Source organism: Trichophyton benhamiae, assembly GCF_000151125.1.
Source record: "Trichophyton benhamiae CBS 112371 chromosome Unknown contig01145.0, whole genome shotgun sequence".
Taxonomy (NCBI): domain Eukaryota; kingdom Fungi; phylum Ascomycota; class Eurotiomycetes; order Onygenales; family Arthrodermataceae; genus Trichophyton; species Trichophyton benhamiae.
This window is the reverse complement of record NW_003315111.1, coordinates 517,167-537,623: the sequence shown is the minus strand read 5'-3', so window position 1 is coordinate 537,623 and position 20,457 is coordinate 517,167. Positions and strand designations below refer to the sequence as shown.

The window sequence follows — 20,457 nt, the reverse complement described above, 5'->3', positions numbered from 1 at the left end:
TTTGCTTTTTATCGAAGAAAAATAAGGAATTATTAGTTAAAATAGATTAATTTAGTCGATTTAGCCAAGGAGGATAACGTGTTAGTCGAGAGTCGCTGGAGAAAAGGAAGAGAGGAGGAGAGGAGGAGAGGAGGAGAGGAGGAGAAAAGGAGTCGGCTTAGGAGAAGCAGCGGCCAGGGAGGCAGCGGCAGAGTCAGGATTAATAAGGGGGAGCAAGACGGCGCAGGAAGAGCTGAGGCTGCAGATGAAACAGTGATTATGAGGAGTAGCAGTGAGCATAAGAGAGAGACAGAGAGACAGAGAGACAGAGAGACAGCAGAGAGAGTGAATAATAGCAGTAACGAGTGAGAGAGAGTGAAAGCAGGGAGAGTCCACCACCGCAGCGTGACTGAGGGCAGATGAAAGAGTCCATCCAGTATTCACGCCGTAGTCAAGCTATATATCTCCTTCTTTATTAATGTCATCATTGTCTTCTTCTCTTCTTTTAACTATCATTATCATCTTCTTCTATTACTATCATCATCATCATCATCTGTTACTGACTGGTCAGGCGCTGACAGAGACGCCTCAAAACGCCCAGCCCAAGCAAGCCCCGTTTCACCTGCGCCCATCCCCGTCCGCCTCGACCACCTCAACCTCTCTACATCTACTTGCATCTTCCATCCACACATCCTCCTCGCCCTCTACGACTTCAACATCGCCAGCGCCAGGCCAGCTCAACCCAGCTCGACCCAGCCCGCCCTGACCTGACCTCGACGGCCTCTCTTGTCCATGCAGCTGGCACCCGCTCGCATCGCCCGGTCTCACCACCGTCTCCTCCTCCTCTTCCTCCTCCTCCACCGCCTCCTCCACCGCCTCCTCCTGCGGCCCGTCTCACCATGAACTCCTTCCACCAGCTGTCCTCGCCCGCGGCCGGCGCGAAGCCGCAGCCCGTCCAGAAACCGGACAACCAGGCCCTCTTCAAGCTCGTGGTGCAGGCGCTGCAGCCCCAGGGCCCCTTTACCGGCTGGCGAGAGGCCTTCCCCGTGCGAGAACGCGCCCTCAAGGCCATGACTATGTGCGTGCTTCTCCCCTTTTTCGCTGCCTACCAGCCTGTCCGCAACGCCCTACGACCCGGCCAGTCTCCGTCGTCTCTCTTGTGTTTGACTGCTATTATTATTCATCTGCTCTCTCATGGGTGGTGGATGACGACATGACTGGCCGGGTGTTTGGTGCGCGGTACCGTGGTTCGGTCCTCTTCCCACTCTCTCTCTCTCTCTCTCTCTCTCTCTCTCTCTCTTCTCGCTCTCGCTCGTCAAAACTCCAAAAAGGCTCACACTTCCTTCTCTCCGCGACTGCAGCATATCCGCCCTCCGTCTAGCAAAGCCACTCTGCGAAGTTGGCAAGACCATCTCTGCAGGCCTCAGATTCGAAGAACAAACCTTTCGGGAGGCCAATGAGCAGGTACACCAGTCTTCTTCCTCTTCTTCTTTCTCCTCTTTCATGGTAACGGTGAGAAATTAACGCCTCTATAGGCCGATTATGAACGCTTAGTGAATGAGAAACACAACACAATCCATCAGTCTCGACTGAAGCAGGCCATGATGATGCAGAATGGCATGATGCAGCATGCAAACCAGCAGCAGCAGCAACAACAACAGCAACATCAACAGCAGCAACAGCAACAGAATGGAGGCATGCAAATTCCCCCTTCGCAGATGAACCTGCTTGCTGCAATGCAACAACGTCAGCAGCAGCAGCAGCAGCAGCAGCAACAACAACAACAACAACAACAGTCTCAGGCGCAGCAGCCAATGCAGGGCTCACCACTCCCCGGTCAGGTGCCAAACGGGCGTATGAACCTCCAACAGATGCAGCCACAGCAGACACAGGCCTCGCCATTCATCCAGCAGCAGCTTGCCCGGCAACAACAGCAGCAACAGCAACAGCCTCGCCAGGGACTCGGTATGCTCCAGGACTTGGGGAGTCTCGCGCCTAATGAACTCCAAGATGTCAACGCTCTGGCAGACCAGATAGCCCGCAGCACCTCTGCCGAAAACCTCGAAAAGATCAAGATGAGCCTGCAGAACATGCCTCAAGAGCAAAAGGAGATATTCGCCCAAAAGAGAATAGACCCGCTTGCCCACGTCTTCAGATCACAGGCCCTCGCCCAGCTCAGGAGACGGCGGCTGGAACGCATGGGCTTGGTTGGCCATGGTCAGCAGCCAGGTGGTGGTATGGATCCCGCACAGCAGGCCGCGATGATGGCCCAGATGGCTGGCCAGCCCATGATGGGAATGCAGCAGCACAACATCCCCATCAGCCAGCCAGATCTTGCTTTTAACGGCAGTGTCGACCAGATCCAGGGGCAACAGGAAGATGGTCTGCGTTCGCAAGAGGCAGGTCAGCTTGTGGTGCCTGCGACTGCCAACCCACCAAATGCTACTATGCTTAACCCCCAGTTTGCCGCTGCTCAGGCTCAGCAGCGCTTCCAAAAACAGCAGCAGCAGCAGCAGCAGCAACAACAACAACAACAACAACAACAACAACAACAACAACCAGGCAGTAGGCCTACTATGAATCCAGCGCTTCTTGCACAGCAGCAACAGCAACAGCGACAAAACGCAATGAGCAAAGGTCCTCAGTTCCAGCTGCAGCCTGACCAGACACGGAACCAAGCTGGCATGAACAACCAGTTAGCCATGTCTTCACAGCCAAACCAGCCATCTCAGATAGCACAGCAGCTACCGCCTCAAGGAGCAACTCCTACCATGCCTATGGGCGCTAATCCCACCGGTCAACCTCCGCAGCAACAACCACCCCAGCCCGGCGGAGCAGCCCGTCCTACAAATCATTCTAATATACCCCAAGCTATCCGCGACCAGATGTCACAAATGTCTCCGCAGGACGCAAATGTTTTTCTCGGGAATTATTCCAAACAAATACGACTCCAACAGGCGGCCAATGAGAACCGTGCGAACCAACTAGGCGTGGCCGGGCAGAACCAGGTCCCTCAGCCAGGTCAACCACCCCAGCAACAGCCCGTTGACCCAAATCAACCTCCTCAGAATCTCAATCAAGGCCTGCAATTCGGCGCGGACCCGAACATGCGCAACAATGCTATGGGCATGCAACAACATCTCATGGGCCCCGGTGGAGTACCCATCCATCCACAAACATCACAACAGCCACAGCAGCAGCCACAACCAGGCATGCCACAATCTCAACAATCCATCCAGCACGCTAAATCATCACCGTTTCAACCCCAGGTCCAAACTCAGTCTCAGGCAGACCTCTCCCGTCAGCAATATATGCAGCAAGCCGCCCGGGAGCTTTCCGAGGATCAAATTCGTGATATGGACCGTGTTCCTTTCCCTCCAAGTGTCATATCCGCTGGTATGGCAGGGATGCCAAATCCTCCCCCCGTCCCCAAAGCCCTCAAATCATGGGGTCAACTCAAACAGTGGGCTAGCCAGAATCCTCAGGCCATGGGCCAGCTTACACTGCCGAAACTGCTTGCTTACCAGAAAATGCATTTCCATGGCTTGCAGAAGGAGTTCGCTACTCGATTCCAGGCCCAAGCTCAAGCCCAAGCTCAGGTCCAGGCTCAGGCCCAGGCTCAGGCTCAGGCTCAGGCCCAGGCCCAGGCCCAGGCTCAAGCTCAGGCTCAAGCTCAGGCTCAGGCTCAGGCGCAGGCGCAGGCGCAGGCACAGGCACAGGCACAGGCACAACTAGCTGCGCAGGGACATGGACAGAACTTCATGTCTCAGCAGCTCCAGTCACCTTTCCAGCAACCAGGACAACCCCAACAGCCGCAACAGCAGCCCCAGCAACAAACTCAACCACAGCAGAATGCAAATGCTCAGCAACCGGCTCCAGGCTTCAACCAGCAGGGTTTCCAACCACAGCCCAGAACTGCCCAACCAGGGCAACAACCGGGGCAAATGGGACAGCTTGCACAGCAACCCGGTCAACCAGGCCAGCCGGTGCAACTGCCACCGGGAATTTTGCGGCCTGTCACCATGAACGACGTACAGATAGCACGGCAACAGCTAGGTGCACGAGCGCAGAAGCTTAGTGATGAAGCGTTGAGAATCATTCTAGAAAGAAACCGACAGAAACAGATACTCAAGGCCCGCGGCATCCCACCGGGCCAACCTCAAAATCAGGCTCAGCTGCAACAGGCTCAGGGGTTCATGCCTCAGGGACAGCAGCAGCAGCAACCAATGCAGCAGCAACAGCAGCAATCACAGGCTGGTCCTATGCAAAACGTTGGCCTAGGAGTCCTTCCCGAATATCCTCCAACTTCTCAGCAGCAGCAGCAGCAGCAACAGCAACAGTCACAACTGCAAAACATGCAACCACCCATCTCCTCTAGCCCAATGCAACCTGGCATCTCTCAACCAAACTCAACCCAACCCATGGTCAAGCCCACAGCAGCTCCTACGACTGTTCCTCCATCAGCTAAGCAGCGACCCGTTCCAACTACAAAGCCAGCCCCTGTCCCCGCTGCTGTCCCCGCTCCGCCTCAGGGCTTGAAACGGCCCAACCCGTCTGATACAGAAGCCCGACTTGGCGCAATGGACTCTAACTCTCAAATGAACTCCAACGCTAGGCCTATGCCTATCCCCATGTCACAGTTTAATCCTATGAACCTTGCAGCCATGAACCCTCAACAACGAGCTCAGGTTGAAGCGCATCTTCGCCGCCAAGCGCAACTGGCAGCTCAAGGCCAGCCTCAAATGCCCAACTTACCCCATCGACGCACGAGAGAGGCAACTGCCGAAGCTTGGTCTCGGCTTCCCGAGCCCATTAAGCGAGCCTATGAAGACGAAGTTCGGAATGATACCGAATTTGCTCCCGTACCCATGACTCCTGACGATTACGCCACTGCATCTCAAAAGCTTAGAGACGCAGTTGGTATGATTGCTAACTTGGATGCATTGATCATTTGGTTTGCCAAATTCAGGGAGCAGGATCGCTCCGTGAGAATGCTGTTGCAAATGGTACGTCCTATATTTCTTTATATGTTCCCTCCACCCCGGTTTCTTTTGAGATGATGCAATTACTAACTATTCACTAGAGGGTGAAGTTAATGAAGCAATTCAAGCCGAATGACTGGACCGTCGCAGACCAGCTTACTTGCAAGCTTGATTTCGTTAACTATGCTATTAATTTCATGCAACGCTGTTACGCCGTCATGTATTCCCGTCGACAAAATCCACCGAACCAGCAGGGAATGCAACAACCTCAGCAAGGTCAACAGCAACAGCAGCAACAGCAACAGCAACAGACACAGCAACAACAGCAGCAACAAATCCAGATGCAGATGCAGCAAGCGCAAGCCCAGCAGGCACAGGCTCAGCTCCTACAGACGCAGCAAGCACCTTCAGCCGCTAATGCTGGAAGAGGCACTGCTAGCCCACAGACACCCAACGTACCGCTGAACGCAGTGAATCTTCAGCAGCTTGAGCAACAAGAGCGCGCCAGGCGAGGACAATCTCAAAGCTCCATCCCACCAACCGCCCCCACTACCCGACAGCCGCCATATCAGATCGGCGCCACATCTCCACAAGGCATCCCGCGCGCTTACGGTCCCCACCAGGTAACCAAAGATAACCTTGTGATCCCGGAGACGAAGAAACGCAAGATGAAGCGGCCTGCCAACGAGTCGCCGGTTAAAACCAACAAGTCTCCTGCCAGCAAGAACCAGCAGCTCAAGGCCACTCCCCCTGCGACTACACCGGTGGCCACTACCAAGACCGCAACTCCCCCAACACAAGTGTTTAGATGTAAAGTCAGCGACTGTTCACAGCGCTTCAGAGGCTTCCCATCCCAAGCAGCATTGGACCAGCATGTTCAGGAGACGCATTCGGCTGAAGAACCTATCGACAATCCTCTTGACTACCTGCTTGAAAGCATCAAGATGGGTCTCGGTGTCAGCAAGACCGAGAACCAGCATAATGGAGCCGATACGAGGGCCGTGCCTGCTATCACTGGCCCAAGCTCAGTAGAAATGAAGCCTTCACCATCTCAGCAGGAGAAATCGTCTATCATTAAGAGCTCCGCTAGCGCAAGCAAAGATAAGAAGGAAGCTAGCGCACCTACCACGTCTCTCGAGGCATCTGCCACCACTAAGGATGCCTGGTCCGATAGCCCTATATCCCGGGAGATGATCCGCACCGCTTTCACCGACATAGGCGATGAAACCTCTTGCGGCCTCGTCACCGACCCCGTGGACGATGTTATTGCAGAAAGAGTCCAAGCTCTTACAGATGAACTCTTTGAGATCGCACCTGCCCAAGAATCCTCCTCTGGTCCACGCCACCAGCCACCAGACGATACCCCAGCATCCGCCTCGTCTGCAATGATGCAAACTCCGCGAGATGGTGAAATCAAGGACGAAGAAATGGGTACCGACACGGATAATTGGATGCCGCTCGATTGGAACAATCTCCCGGGTCATCTAGACGATGATATGCTCACCAACGATGGATGGCAAAGCGTCAACTGGGACGCAATGGAGCTAAACGACAACCTTACTGATAGCTCCTCCAAGCTACGACCTGAGCGGCCCATCTACTCCATCTAAATCTGGCCGCAGAACTTGGCGTCAATCCACTTTTCTACTTTTTGCTCTTCACCCCTTGCTCTTTCTACCCTCCCCCCTTTTTTCATCGTTTGCTTTGGTGTTGACCGCCGCATAAAAGACTATATTGCTATTCAAAGGAACCGGTTAATTGGATTTCGTTGAAATAATACCCTGGGATTATTGGTGGTACAGGAACGGAGGAATGGGATTGGCAAATTCAAAAAAATATATATTTCCTTTCGTTGGTTAGGATGGGTGCTTCTAATTTCCCTCCTGGTTTCGTTTCATTTTTACGTTTTTTGCAATATCGTGCCCGGTTTGAATGGCTTCTGCAAGCCTCCATTCGGCTTCCCCTAATCCTCTGTTTTTTATTCTTCATTACAGCAAGGCGTTTCTGGTCTAGGGTGCTTTTTTTTTCTTTGATACCTCCAAGCTCTATCATTACTGCTTTAACTACGATAAGTAATATCTTGCTTGCATTCCCCCGGTTTTGACACTACAAACTTCTTCACCTGGACATTGTTTAACTAATCATGCTGCCCGCGTTCTGGTTTTTGTTTACTTGGGTTCGTTAAGCAGACGAGCTAATACCGGCAGGTGAGCTATACACGGCCATTACACTGACTAATAAGATATTCTGTTAACCGCCCCTTTCTAATATCTGCCATGTACCGGAGATGTACGCTTGTTCGTTTTGTATACTAGCCTCGAAGAATCAATTGTTTTTGATACCCCAAAACGATCCTTTCTTTCCCTTGTCTTTGTGAAGGCATTGATTATATATTACGTAATATACCTCACACGTGATAACTTTGTTGACGTGATCCATTTAAACTTCCTTGGCGCATCCACTCGCCCAGGTCAGCTGATCACCTTATCTCATATCACGTGATACAGCCCTTTGCGTCCCAAATAGAGTTTCGTCACTTTGCATGTCGTCGCGTGCCGAAAGATCGAGGCTCGGCGCAACCCCCAGCTTTCTCCAGCTCTGGCGGGTAACAAAGACAGCAACCTCGACAAGCACACTCTCACCACCGCCTCTTTGCTCTCTTTTGGCTGTACTAGCCAGCCAGGAGAAGAAGAAGAAGAACACAGGCCACTATTATATTTTACTAAAGTCTTGCTAGAGGAGCAGAGGAGGACTGGCCACCATGGTCCCCAAGGCTCTTGTTCCTTTCCTCGTCACTATGATGTTGGTGACGGGGGTTTGCAATACCCTCCTCACCAAGTATCAGGTAGGTCTCCTGCCCGGATCTGAATAGCTGAATAGAACTATAACTGATAGAAATGATAGGATATGCAATGTGTGAGGAACTGTGACTCACCGGATCCCAGCAAACGGGTTGCCTTTGAGCAGCCGGTTCTCCAGACGTACGCTCTTCCCTTGCTATACCTACGATGACTTTGTCGAGGACGCTCCGTTCATGACTGACTATGAGAACAGACTGCAGATGTTCGTGGGAGAAATGGGATGCTGGCTTGTCCTTTTCTGCATCGACATCTGGAAGGGCTTCATCGCACCTCGATTCTCCTCCGCCGCACCACTATTTACAGACGGATACCAGTCCATCGATAACGCCGACGAGGCCGATGACGAGCCTGGTGACATACATAAAGCTGAGGAAGATACCAGAACACAACTGAGTGGAACGAAGGTCTTGCTTCTTGCTCTACCAGCTTGCTGTGACATCACCGGCACCACCCTGATGAATGTCGGTCTTCTATTCGTCGTTGCTAGTATCTACCAGATGACTCGTGGTGCCCTCGTGTTGTTCGTCGGCTTGTTCAGCGTCGTCTTCCTCAAACGAAGACTATATTTCTACCAATGGTTCGCACTGGTCTGCGTCGTTCTTGGTGTGGCTCTAGTTGGCCTGGCTGGTGCCATTTTCCCTGACCATCATAAACCCCCGGTGGACATCGTGCCCGGCGACGCTGACGCAGTTGCAGCTTTGATCAGACGGGCCAGTGAAATTATTACATCGGCTGAAAAGCACGTCGACCCTCTCCGGGTCGTTTTAGGCGTTTTCTTGATTGCTTTTGCTCAAATATTTACTGCCTCGCAGTTCGTGTTGGAGGAATGGATCCTTGAGAAATATGCCATGGACCCATTGAAGGTTGTTGGCTGGGAAGGAATCTTTGGATTCCTGGTTACTGCTTTGGCAATGGTCATTTTGCACTTTACCGTTGGTGTTACTGAGAGTGGCAGGCTTGGATACTTTGACGCTGTCGAGGGGTGGAGGAGCATGACTGGCAACAAGACTGTTGCTATAACCAGCATCCTCATTATGATCAGCATCGGGTATGTCATCCATCTTTGCCTGGGCTAATGGCCTCGCATTTACTAACTCACTGTTTGCAGGGGCTTCAACTTCTTCGGTCTCAGTGTCACACGTTCCCTATCTGCAACTTCACGAAGCACTATCGACACATCCAGAACTCTTTTCATCTGGCTTGTGTCCCTCGGTCTCGGCTGGGAGACTTTCAAGTGGCTACAGGTCCTTGGTTTTGCCATGCTTGTCTATGGAACTTTCCTTTTCAACGATATCATTACACCACCATTAAAGGCTTGTCTACCTTCTCGTGATGAAGAGACCCGCGAGCCACTTCTCCCCGAAGAGCCAATCGAACATATATAAACCTAGACTTCCGGATATGGTTATACGCCAATGTGAATATATTGCGTATTTTTGTTGGGCTCATCAATGGGCGTTCAGTGCGACTTTTGGAAGGCGAGTAATTTTATTTTTTATTTTATTTTTTTTTTGGTCTTTTATTTTAACATATTCACTGTCGTTATCTTGGGATTTCGGGTTTAGTCCATACCTTGCTTTCATTTCTCTGTCTACAGCTGGAAATTGACATGTAACTTTTCTATCCTGGATTCATTGCATCGTCGCATCATAGCATTTAGGCAATTTCCCAATACGGTTATTTCTCTCCTAGTTTCTCTAAATTTTTCTATTTAACTACATTCTGCTGTCTCAACAGCCTGTATTCTGTTTCCTATAAGTTATTATCAAGATTCCACCAGTTTTATGTCAATCTGAAATAGAAATTCTAATAGACCGAGAGTCCGAATATATACCACCCAAAGATAAGCATTATACTGGGTAAAAAAGGAAAACCAGAAAGAGAACGAGATAAATAATCAGCTTAATATATGTTTGGATAGATTGAAATTCTCCACCTCCTAGAGCCATCTACCTCGCATGGGAGGTATAGTGGGTATATATAAATGAAAACCGTTATATAAGAACATAAAGTGCGCAAATCTGTTATTTTCATTAGTATACTGGATCTAGAAGTAGTCATCCTACCATGAAGTGATGTACTTACCAACGATAACCCAAGGATCATAGATGTCCAGAAACAAATATTCTACATTTCCATGAAGAATTAGCTAATAATCCTTTTAATCGCACAGAGTAACGACTTACGTTAAAAGTCTTTCGTCCCTTCACGAACTTCGATCTCTGGACCGCCACAATAGGTAGTTGCATCATCATTGCAAAAAAGCCGTATCCACGCCACTTTTTAGTGATGCATACCAACACCAGCTCATGTGCAATTGAGCTAACGAGAAATGTAATGGCCATTGCACCCGGAGCTGAGAAGCGTGTTAGTGAAGAAAAGTAGACATGGCGCCGAAGAAAATGATGGACTGGGAGATTCCATTTCCTCGAAAATTCCAGCCTATAGCACAATACTTAGTATCAGCATAATATAACGAAATACCTCTATAGATACGTCAGAGGTTTAAAGATATTACATACCAGTCACAAGAATTCCACCAATCAGAGTAGAACCGCCTATCTGCGAACCGTGTGATTTCGGCAAATGCCCCCAATACGTACTCAAATATCACAAGGAAAACCAGTAGGAACGTCACCATAAACGGGAAGAGGAGCATGCTGATTGTTTCGGCAAGAATCAAGCCCCTTTCGAAATGTGATGGAATTGTGCGAAGTCTAAATGCGGAATCGCTCAGAACAGGCACGATAAATTCCTCACTGGTTAGGGTTAATAGGAAGATACAGCCAAACACTGCCGCAGCTTTGATGAGCACTTCGATCCAGCTTCTATCCTTAGTTCGTGGATATTCCAATTCGTAACAAAGAGTTGGAAAGAAAATGAACTCAATATAGTTCTTCCAAGTGAGGTTCTGAGGATAAGTGACACGGCCAAGTGGAGAGGTTAGTTCCATAGCTAGGTCGGCTCTCAATTTCCCGACATCCCGTTTAGTGTCAGGTTCAGAATCAGGCGAATCTGCATCGCCATTCGCTGGGTTTGCGCCATCAGCTACAGATGGAGATCTCGGGTAATGGACTGCAGCTGGGTAAGCTTGGGCCTGTGGCTTATCCAGGGCTGATAATCGACGCTCAGTTTCACTTAGATGTCCATTGTAAAATGCATATGAATGCATCTTCATCAAAAACACTAGGCTATGGAGGGTCAAGAACACTTGAGACGTCCATGTCCAGTAGAGCTTGAATGGTAGTCTGGTTCGGTCAGTTATTCGTGTTTCTTGAGTTAACCAGCAAGCCGAACTGCTGGAGAGAGTGTGTATACCTACATGACCCAGAATGAAAGCCACGCAAATTGATATAAGCTCTGCACAATTATGCCTCCCATTCCCCATCTAAGTAAACCCTTGCTGCGCCTGATTGCTTTGTGGAGTGGCACTGTCACCGCGGTACTGGCCACCATGGCTAGGTCGACAAACGCAAGTTCGATCACGTTCGCTGATAGGAGAGACCAAACATGGACTCTCAGTGGATATCCAGTATCTTTGATGTTTCTCAGTACGGTGGTGATCACCATAATCACCAAGCTAATCCAAAATAGTACGAAAAAGCCATGAAAGTCTCGATGGTCACTATTGGGATCGAAATGTGATAGTCGCGGCTGATAATCGATATTGTAGAACATCCGCTGCTTCACCTGAGCACGTACCTGCTTCCGAACATTCGATATTGAGTGAACGGAAGGAGGTGCATCTTCTGCTACCGGAGTTGAGCGACCACTATGAGACTTCAAGTCAGAACAACTGTACCTCAAGGTGTCTTCGTGGACGAAATGCGACAACAAACGAAATCGAAAATTACCGGACGACTATTTACCTTGAAAGACTTGATGGTGTCCTATCCAGGGCCAAATGCGGTCGGTCTATAAAAGGATCAATTGCACCGCGCATCGCTCGAGGCCGAAGAACGCCTGATTCCTCTGAATCATTGGAAGTCGGCGCCATATCTGAGGAACAGATGTTGTCGCAATGGCATGAAGTATATAAAATGCCGCAGAAAGGCACGATAAAGATGAATATATATAGGTATCAGCTGTTCAATAGCATACAGAGCCTAGGACACAGCCATTGCCAGGTTTTGGGGCGGAGTAAGAGGCTTAATATAAATATCCAACACGGAGGATTCGAGGTATAGTTACAGGCCACGGCCTTGCGGTTGAGTTGTCCATTGCGATTCGATCGGCCAGGAGGTTGCAAATCACCGTTGTTTGTTTTTTTTTTTACCCTCCGCTGACGTCAGAGAGCTGACTAAGAGCTGACTACTAATTTACGGAAAAGGGTGAATATATATCCGGCAAGGCTGAGTCAGCCAAATGTTGGCCCAACTCGACCACATAGACGGGACCGTTGATAACGGAGCAGCGAAGAACGGCCGCTGATACCTCCGTAACAGCATTCAGCATCAATTCGGAGCAGCAGACGGCCTCACTTGTATGCCCTGTTCCATGCTGAACAGCCCCTAGCCTCCCCTCGACCTGCCCTGACCCAGCTTGCTCCCCGTTAGGGGTCCACGCCGTCACCATGACCTCTCGTACGGCGCCCCGCAAAACCCCTTGCGTGCATTTGCAAACGCTGATATCAAGGTTCTAGTCAAGCAATTCATCCGCAATGTTCGCGCATCTAAAACCATTGCCGATGAACGCGCGGTTATCCAGAAAGAGAGTGCTGCTATCCGGGCAAGCTTCCGAGAGGACAGCACTGACTCTGGCATTCGGTACGAGGCAGCTGTTCCATACCTCCTTGCTTCCACCTTCCTTAGCTCCTGGATGACTAGGGCCTATTGACACGATACTGACAAGCGGAATAGGAGAAACAACGTTGCCAAGTTACTATATCTGTTTACATTAGGAGAAAGAACACATTTTGGGCAGATAGAATGCCTGAAACTGCTTGCCTCACCACGCTTCGCCGACAAACGGCTGGGCTATCTAGGGACTATGCTGCTGCTAGACGAGAACCAGGAAGTTCTGACTCTAGTTACCAACTCTTTAAAGAAGTGGGAGATGCTCTACCTCCAATCTGGTCGCTGCAGAGTGCTAACTTTTATCCGATAGTGACCTCAACCACTCGAATCAATACGTCGTTGGCCTTGCACTATGCACACTCGGAAATATTGCGTCTGTCGAAATGTCCCGAGATCTGTTCCCCGAGATAGAATCCCTTATATCGACTGCAAACCCTTACATTCGTCGAAAGGCAGCTCTCTGCGCCATGCGAATTTGCCGCAAGGTACCCGACTTGCTGGAACATTTCGTTGACAAGGCGAAGAACCTCTTGGTGGACAGAAACCACGGAGTTTTGCTGAGTGGCCTCACTCTCGCGATCGAATTCTGTGAATATGACGAAATTGAGGGCACCGGAGAAATCGTGGAAAAATTCCGTCCAATGGCAGCCGGACTGGTGCGGACGCTGAAGGGTTTAACATCCTCTGGCTATGCCCCTGAACATGACGTGTCGGGTATAACAGACCCATTCTTGCAGGTCAAAATTCTGAGGTTCCTGAGAGTTCTCGGAAGAGGAGACGTGGCTACCAGCGAACTAATAAACGATATTCTTGCTCAAGTGGCTACGAACACTGAATCAAGCAAAAACGTTGGCAACTCTATCCTGTATGAGGCTGTTTTGACCATTCTGGATATCGAAGCCGACTCTGGTCTCCGCGTGCTAGGTGTCAACATCTTGGGCAAATTCTTGTCAAACAAGGATAACAACATTCGATATGTTGCTCTCAATACCCTAGTCAAAGTGGTTGCTGTAGAACCAAATGCGGTTCAGAGACATAGGAACACAATTCTAGAATGCTTACGAGATCCGGATATCAGCATACGACGGCGAGCACTGGACCTCAGTTTCACTTTGATCAATGAAGGAAACGTCAGAGTACTTGTTCGTGAGCTCCTGGCTTTCCTCGAGGTCGCTGATAATGAATTCAAGCCCGCCATGACAACCCAAATCGGCATCGCCGCCAACAAATTTGCTCCCAACCCAAGATGGCATGTGGACACCATGCTCCGAGCTTTGAAACTTGCCGGAAACTATGTGAAGGAGCAGATCATATCATCTTTCGTCCGCCTCATTGCTACCACGCCCGACCTTCAAACTTATTCCGTACAAAAGCTGTATGCAGCGCTGAAGGAAGATATCTCCCAGGAAGGTCTTACCATAGCCGCATCTTGGGTTATTGGTGAATTTGGAGACGCTCTCCTCAATGGAGGCCAGTATGAGGAGGAGGAGCTTGTGAAGGAGGTGAAGGAGAGCGACATTATTGACCTTTTCATGAACATCCTTAACAGCACATACGCTACACCAATAGTGACCGAATACATTACTACAGCTGCCATGAAACTCTCAGTCAGGATTTCGGACCCTGCCCAGATCGAGAGAATCCGCAAGTTCCTAAAGACCAAGACCGCAGATCTGAGCGAGGAGATCCAGCAACGTGCCGTGGAGTATAGCAATTTGTTTGGATATGAGCAGATAAGGCAGGGAGTCCTCGAGAGGATGCCACCGCCACAAATACGTGAGGAGCAGCGAGTGCTTGGTGAAGCGACCAATAAACGTCAGAGCAGGTTGCTAAAGGACAAATCCAAGAAGCCATCTAAGCCCACTGAACAAGATATGCTCCTCGATCTCATGGGCGGCGGCTCCGAACCCCCAACCGAAAGCACATCAGGCAAAACTAACGGCAGCCAAAATACCGCTGACCTTCTCGCTGACATTCTCGGCGGAGGTACCTCAGAGCCAGCACCACAGCCACAACCCACTTCTACCAAGGCTTCAAACGTTAATGACATTATGGATCTATTTGGTTCCAATGGGGCTTCCCAACAGCAGGCTACTTCCGGCCAACCGGGACGGCCAACTCTAGCTTCCGCTCCCGCCACCCCATCCCCTTCCGCGCACGAGGTCTTTAACAAGAACGACCTTCAAGTAACTCTTCAGGTGCAAAGGAATAGTGCTGGAACATGTCAGATACTTGCTAAATTCCGTAACACTTCTGCGCTGGACAGCTTTTCGGGAGTTGGTCTACAAGCCGCCGTACCCAAGACTCAGAAGCTCCAGCTGAGCGCTATCAACAAATCGGAACTTGATGGGGGTGACGAGGGCACACAGGCAATGAGAATTGCTGCTGCGTCTGGCGTAAGTGAACCCCGTTTTTCTCTTTGGTCTACTGTACCATTACGTTTCATTAACATACATCACCCTTAGTCTCTTCCCCCAAAGCTTCGACTGCGTCTAAGAATAAGCTACGCTAAAAATGGCGGAAACCCCAGCGTGGATCAAGTTGATTGGACTGAGCCATAGATATATACCATGTATGCACTTGCTGTATTCGATATCAACTCAACTACCTTCTGGACCCTACCTACAGCTTACTTTCCCCTCGACCCTTGGTTTTTGCATATAGCAAAAAAAGAATCATGGAACCTGTTTATACTCGCGTCAAACATGACTTTAATGAACTGAGAACCCAAAAACGAAAATTTACCTTTCGCAAACTCGAGCTACAGACTTGGTGAAAGGTTAATATGACGCACGCTTAGCATGGGCAACGAAATAAAAAAAGGACCATTTATAGATAGCAGATATCATGACTTTATTTCTTGCCTTGACTGACGTAGTTATGTCCTCAGTAATGACCAGTGTAAGGGTTTATTCGCATCGTAAAATGTAGTAGCAAACAGCGCACCGGCAACATCCTATCATACCACAGCGACATGCCTAAGCTGCCGGGTATCGCCGACTCCCGCCTCAAATAACTTGCATGAGAGAAGAGTTGGTAGGGGGAACATAGTGAGAGGCCTGGGTGAAGCACCCAGATGACCTGGTCAACTAACGTCGACTGAGATGGTGTAGAGGAACAAGGAGGCCGGGATATCAGCGCAACTGACTGACTTAGTTGGCCAGAGAATAGTCAAATTGATGGGATAACCAGCACGTCACCATCACCAGCGAGGCCGGGATATATCGGTAGTTTACCCAGCCATGAGGTAGCCGGATGGATTCCTAAGCATGTAGCTGTATATAGCATGTGCAGCTAGCTAACTAACTCCCTGGACCGCCATCCAGATGGCCTGGGCGTGCAGGGAGGCGAGAGTGGTGATAGCCTGGCGGTGGCAGGTCACCCCTGGACCGCGCATGACCTTGCATTCCACTCGATCACCAGCAGTTTACGTACCGTGGAAATCACAGGCAGCCTCGGTGTAGCGTGCGAGATAAAGTAGTCAGTAATCAGCCAGGCAGTCAGTTCCTTGTCGACGAAAACGGCTAGAAGACTTTTCTGGGTGCAATTACAGGTAGTCTGTGCGGAAGAGAAGGTCGAGCTGTCCTTTCGTCCCTCGTCGAACATCCAAGCCGGCGGCCATGGTAGTCACGTCCTTGGATTCAGTTTACTTCCAAGGAGTCTCCCTAGGTCATGCAAAATGACACATCGTTCCATCCGAGAGTTTTACACGGTTCTATGCGCACCCTTGGATATCGTCGTGCCGTCTGCCGCAAGTCGAACAGTGAGTATGTCAGTTAGTTAGCTACAGCAAGAGAAGAGAGCAAGCGCAAAGTGCCAAAGACGACAAAGGGATTTGATAGAGACTTGGCGCCAAGATAACTTTAACCAATCTTAGCAACGGGCTAAACGAGCTAATTATGAGATTAGCGCGATCTCGTTAACGACGGAGGAAACCCTAACTAAAGTTAACCTTATGCTGAAGGCTTGGGAGCATACCAACGTCGACCATATATCAGCTAACTTACTGGTAGTTGTCAACCGCATACGTCAAGTATCGTTATGCATCGTTTACTGTTTTACACAGAGCCTATCAGTTTATAGAAGATGGACCAATATCAGAAGATTAGCGCAGGAAGTGAAGTCGTGAAACTTAAGCCGTTAGCTATCTACTCCATCTAGAGGGTACACACTCAATTTTGCGAATTGTATTACTCGTTCAACTTCGATCGAGGGCTCAATGAAAAATTTCAAATTTTTAATGAGAGACTTTGCTAGTTGTAATGACTGACTATAAGTAAGCCTCTATGCCAAATGTATGGCATGACATAAACCCAGCACACGAAAAAAAAAAAAAAGAAAAAGAAAAAATTATCTCAATCACAGGTCCCCATTCTCTAATACGGCTTATCATATCGTCAGATCACAGTATATCCACATCCAGGTCATTGATGAGTCCAGGAAGATATCCGCTCTCTAAGCCTTGATCTCCTGAGCGCGCTGCTGGGCACCTTCCTTCTCGATTTCAAATGCTCCAAACTCGGTTGGCAACTCCTGGAAGCCCTTTCCTTCGATTGCCATGCTATAGAGCGTATTGATCATGTCCTTCTCCATACCACCGAGGGCATACTTGTGTCCGTCGTTCAGGACAAGGGCGTGAGGTGCCATCTCGCTGGTGCATTCCATATCCTTCTCACTCGCAGCCTTGAACCCAGGAGCAGTCCAGCTGCTGCCAGCATATTCGGCGCCACCGGCCAGCTTAGGCAGACACTTGTGGTCCGTATTTCCGACATTCTGCTGCTTCTGGCGCGAACCGCAGATACCGCCGTCACGAGTGTTTTGATAACCGTTCATATAAGAGTGTTGGGGCAACTGGGAGAAGGCAACAGTGACTGCACCCTTAATCTTGTCATGGAGGGCGCTAGCGCAAATTCGTTGGGCAATGTTGGGGTAATCGAGATAGCCACCCTTGCAGTTATCTCCGAAGTGGTTTCTGATGTTTGCGCCAGCAACGACGGTGGCAAGGGCGATGTATGCAAAGACCTTCATTTTGAATTGAGGAAGGAATTGGTCAAGAGTAAATAAGTAAAGGGGAAATAGTTTGGGTTTGATTGATTGATCGCGTTCTAAGGTCTCTTTGGTGTAGTTTCTTTGGTTTGTTCTGATTCTGTTCTTCTGGCTTTGGGGTTGGGAGGCTGCCTTTATACCTTTTTGCTTCCCATCATTACCGCCTCAATTCACCGGTTAACATGGCCTTATCCCCATACTAACCACTTGACTGGGCTGAAATCCTTCATGATGGAAGATCCGACATCAATGCCTCAATGGATCTCAGCCGTGCCAAGTAAATGACATCCCCGCTACTTCTCGAGCACAGAGAGCCGATTTGACTTGTTGATGAGCTCCGGGTATCTTCAAAATACGGTCAAATGATGTTACAGTAGCTTGTACGTCGACAGAATCCGGTCAGGTAGAAATATGTCATTGAGTCTCGACGCAGGTCGATTTTGGGACAGAAGTCAGAGTCGTTACACGCCATTAATCCAGCCAGGAAACCATCGGTTAGAGAGTGGGAGGTTCGAATTCCATGGTACGTAGGTAAACAATAGCTGCCAAATGATGCAACCGCACGGGGCGCAGTTCTCGAAGGATGCCAGCCTCCATAAGTACTGTTGCTTTGAATTCCGGTACCCCGTGTATCAGCCTGAGGATGAAGTCGCAGAATATTCAAACCAAGTGAGATCGTTATGGAGAAGAGTAGCAGTGGTCGACAAACATCATGATACCCATTGGGTAGTAACCCACTTGGAAGGATTACATTTGCTGCATAGCTGGCTATAATCTCAGCTTTGTCACGACGATCTTCCTCCGCGACTCAGACACCTGTGGAGAAGTCACAGCCTCTTGCTGTGGCCCCGGTAACTAACCAGAAAATGTCAGCAAGATCGTCGGTGGAAGTAGATACGAGACCAAATGCAACACGAAGATGTCTGAGGAACCCTCCCATCACGATGATGGATGAAGGCAGTGTTGGTGGACAAAGGTCAGGCATTGCGGGAGACTGTGTTGGAGCGGGAAACGGACGTGACGAGCTCATCCCCAAACCCGTCACATGAAGCCTACTGTGTAACTATAATAGGGACCAAAGGGCATTTTCAGGATGATCAAGCAGTTCCTAAAAATTCGATGGATTTGTACTCCGTGCTTCATATATTTATATCCTTGCGCAAGACCTCAGTCTCTGTAGTGCGTCGACGTAAAGCCCAAGGCCATCTTAGCCCTGCAGCTCTGACCCGCTAACGAGCCTGCGAAGGATAAAAGGATATAATTCACTTTTTATTGGTCAATTAATTAAATTCATATAAACTAACTTAGCTAGCCAATCAACTTCCATCCCCCAATATCAAGACCAACCATATTGTTTAAAAACTATAAAATAAGTCTACTAGGCTGAATCTAATATCTTCTCTATCCTTTTCATCGTCACTTTTACACGGGCTACTCGCGATCCACCACCCCCAGTGTGATCAAATTGTTTCTGGCAATATAAAGCGTCAAGGAGGCCTCCCAAATCCCTGTTGTTTAAGAGCCCGTTCCTTGAGTTATGTGTGCCCACTTCTGTTGCACCAATACCGATGATATTCTCAATCTTCACCAGAACCATGGAGCTAACTTGAAGAAGACACTTGATTTGCAGGTCATTATGGCCATGCAGGCGGAATCCTCCTAGTGAGAATTCGGGGAGAATGCCCGTTAAGTTCAGGTCAAGGCTGTATGAACCCTCCGTAAGCATTCCAAGAATCACTGTAAATATCGAATCGAAGCCTTCAAGGATGCACGTGTAGCAGGAAAGGACCAAGAGATGAGCTGAAAAACTAAATAGAGACGGGCCATTTAATCTTTGTCCTGAGAACCCTCTAGTGTGCCTGTGGGTATTTGGAGTAGATGGCTGACGTATGGATATGTCGCTATCTGACTCGCTATAGAATCGAGAGGCATTCTGGGAGCTCTGTTGTTCCAGCAGCTCAGTCATGGAGGTATGAGATAATTTCGTATGATCCATATGAGCTGATTTGAGACGTTGTAATATGTCTAGAAATTCTTGACAGTTGCCTAAGATGCTACCAATGAACTTCGAAAGGGCAGACGGGGGTGGGCTTTCTGGTAATTCGAGCGGAGGCCCGGACTGAAGCTTGTTCATAGTCAAGTCTCTTATGAGGCGCGCATTAAGCTCTGAAAGCTGCATCGTACAGCTCCCTACCAAGTCTAATTCAGCGAAAGGATAAGCCCCTTGCGCGCTGCTACCATGGAGTTCATCAGATGGGTTAAGCGTGCGGTCCCGTCTCTGGGCGAAGGTGTTGTTGCATCCGTCACTGGAACCGTAGACCTGGGCTGTGGGCGTCGAATAGGCTGGCGGTGCTTGGGCAGTTCTGTTGAGCACGAAGTTGATATCCTGCTGGCTAATAGGCGCATTCGGCACCTGTGTTACGCCGCTGCTACTACCGAGATGAGGAGACTGCTCTGGGGCATCGTCATGCGCGACGTATTGAAAAGTTGTCTCCGTAGCGAGCAAGTCCGCAATATCGAAATCCAACCACATCCTGGGTGAGCATACTGGCTCGTAAGATAGTTCAAGAGTCCCTTGGCTTCGCGAATGTATAGTGGTGTAGCAAGGCACATTTGCTTTGTTGCATCTTTCACAGGGAGTGTGTTTGGCTGCACTGCTATTCGGTATGGAGCCTTCCACCACTACGCTCATGATCCTCACGCACCGTAGCTTTTGGCCGCGGCAGCGATCACAGGCACTACGCTTTCTGGAGTCATGATTTTCCATCGCCAAATATGGGGTATGAAGTTGCC

The 20,457-nt window shown here is 49.5% G+C and overlaps 6 protein-coding genes across 6 annotated transcripts; 3 read left to right on the top strand and 3 right to left on the bottom strand.

Moving 5' to 3' along the window:
- Nucleotides 1-258: 258 nt before the first annotated feature.
- On the top strand, nucleotides 259-6,571 carry ARB_05570 (uncharacterized protein; the record flags this gene model as incomplete). The annotated part of the gene is made up of 6 exons (XM_003016127.1): nucleotides 259-344; nucleotides 417-545; nucleotides 581-1,180; nucleotides 1,341-1,491; nucleotides 1,515-4,985; nucleotides 5,063-6,571. The coding sequence occupies 6 exons, from the start codon at nucleotides 259-261 to the stop codon at nucleotides 6,569-6,571; spliced, it is 5,946 nt and encodes a 1,981-aa protein (XP_003016173.1).
- A 533-nt stretch (nucleotides 6,572-7,104) lies between these two features.
- On the top strand, nucleotides 7,105-9,207 carry ARB_05569 (uncharacterized protein; the record flags this gene model as incomplete). Its single annotated transcript, XM_003016126.1, has 5 exons — nucleotides 7,105-7,121; nucleotides 7,277-7,431; nucleotides 7,558-7,806; nucleotides 7,907-8,870; nucleotides 8,931-9,207. The coding sequence occupies 5 exons, from the start codon at nucleotides 7,105-7,107 to the stop codon at nucleotides 9,205-9,207; spliced, it is 1,662 nt and encodes a 553-aa protein (XP_003016172.1).
- A 983-nt stretch (nucleotides 9,208-10,190) lies between these two features.
- ARB_05568 (uncharacterized protein) lies at nucleotides 10,191-11,392 on the bottom strand (the record flags this gene model as incomplete). Its single annotated transcript, XM_003016125.1, has 3 exons — nucleotides 10,191-10,308; nucleotides 10,426-11,070; nucleotides 11,145-11,392. The coding sequence occupies 3 exons, from the start codon at nucleotides 11,390-11,392 to the stop codon at nucleotides 10,191-10,193; spliced, it is 1,011 nt and encodes a 336-aa protein (XP_003016171.1).
- Nucleotides 11,393-12,395: 1,003 nt separating this feature from the next.
- ARB_05567 (uncharacterized protein) lies at nucleotides 12,396-15,341 on the top strand (the record flags this gene model as incomplete). The annotated part of the gene is made up of 5 exons (XM_003016124.1): nucleotides 12,396-12,405; nucleotides 12,465-12,588; nucleotides 12,682-12,870; nucleotides 12,929-15,014; nucleotides 15,180-15,341. 5 exons carry the CDS (start codon nucleotides 12,396-12,398, stop codon nucleotides 15,339-15,341), a joined length of 2,571 nt encoding a protein of 856 aa, XP_003016170.1.
- A 1,732-nt stretch (nucleotides 15,342-17,073) lies between these two features.
- ARB_05566 (uncharacterized protein) lies at nucleotides 17,074-17,646 on the bottom strand (the record flags this gene model as incomplete). The annotated part of the gene is made up of 1 exon (XM_003016123.1): nucleotides 17,074-17,646. The coding sequence occupies one exon, from the start codon at nucleotides 17,644-17,646 to the stop codon at nucleotides 17,074-17,076; it is 573 nt and encodes a 190-aa protein (XP_003016169.1).
- Nucleotides 17,647-19,042: 1,396 nt separating this feature from the next.
- Nucleotides 19,043-20,197, bottom strand: ARB_05565 (C6 finger domain protein, putative; the record flags this gene model as incomplete). The annotated part of the gene is made up of 1 exon (XM_003016122.1): nucleotides 19,043-20,197. One exon carries the CDS (start codon nucleotides 20,195-20,197, stop codon nucleotides 19,043-19,045), a length of 1,155 nt encoding a protein of 384 aa, XP_003016168.1.
- Nucleotides 20,198-20,457: the final 260 nt, after the last annotated feature.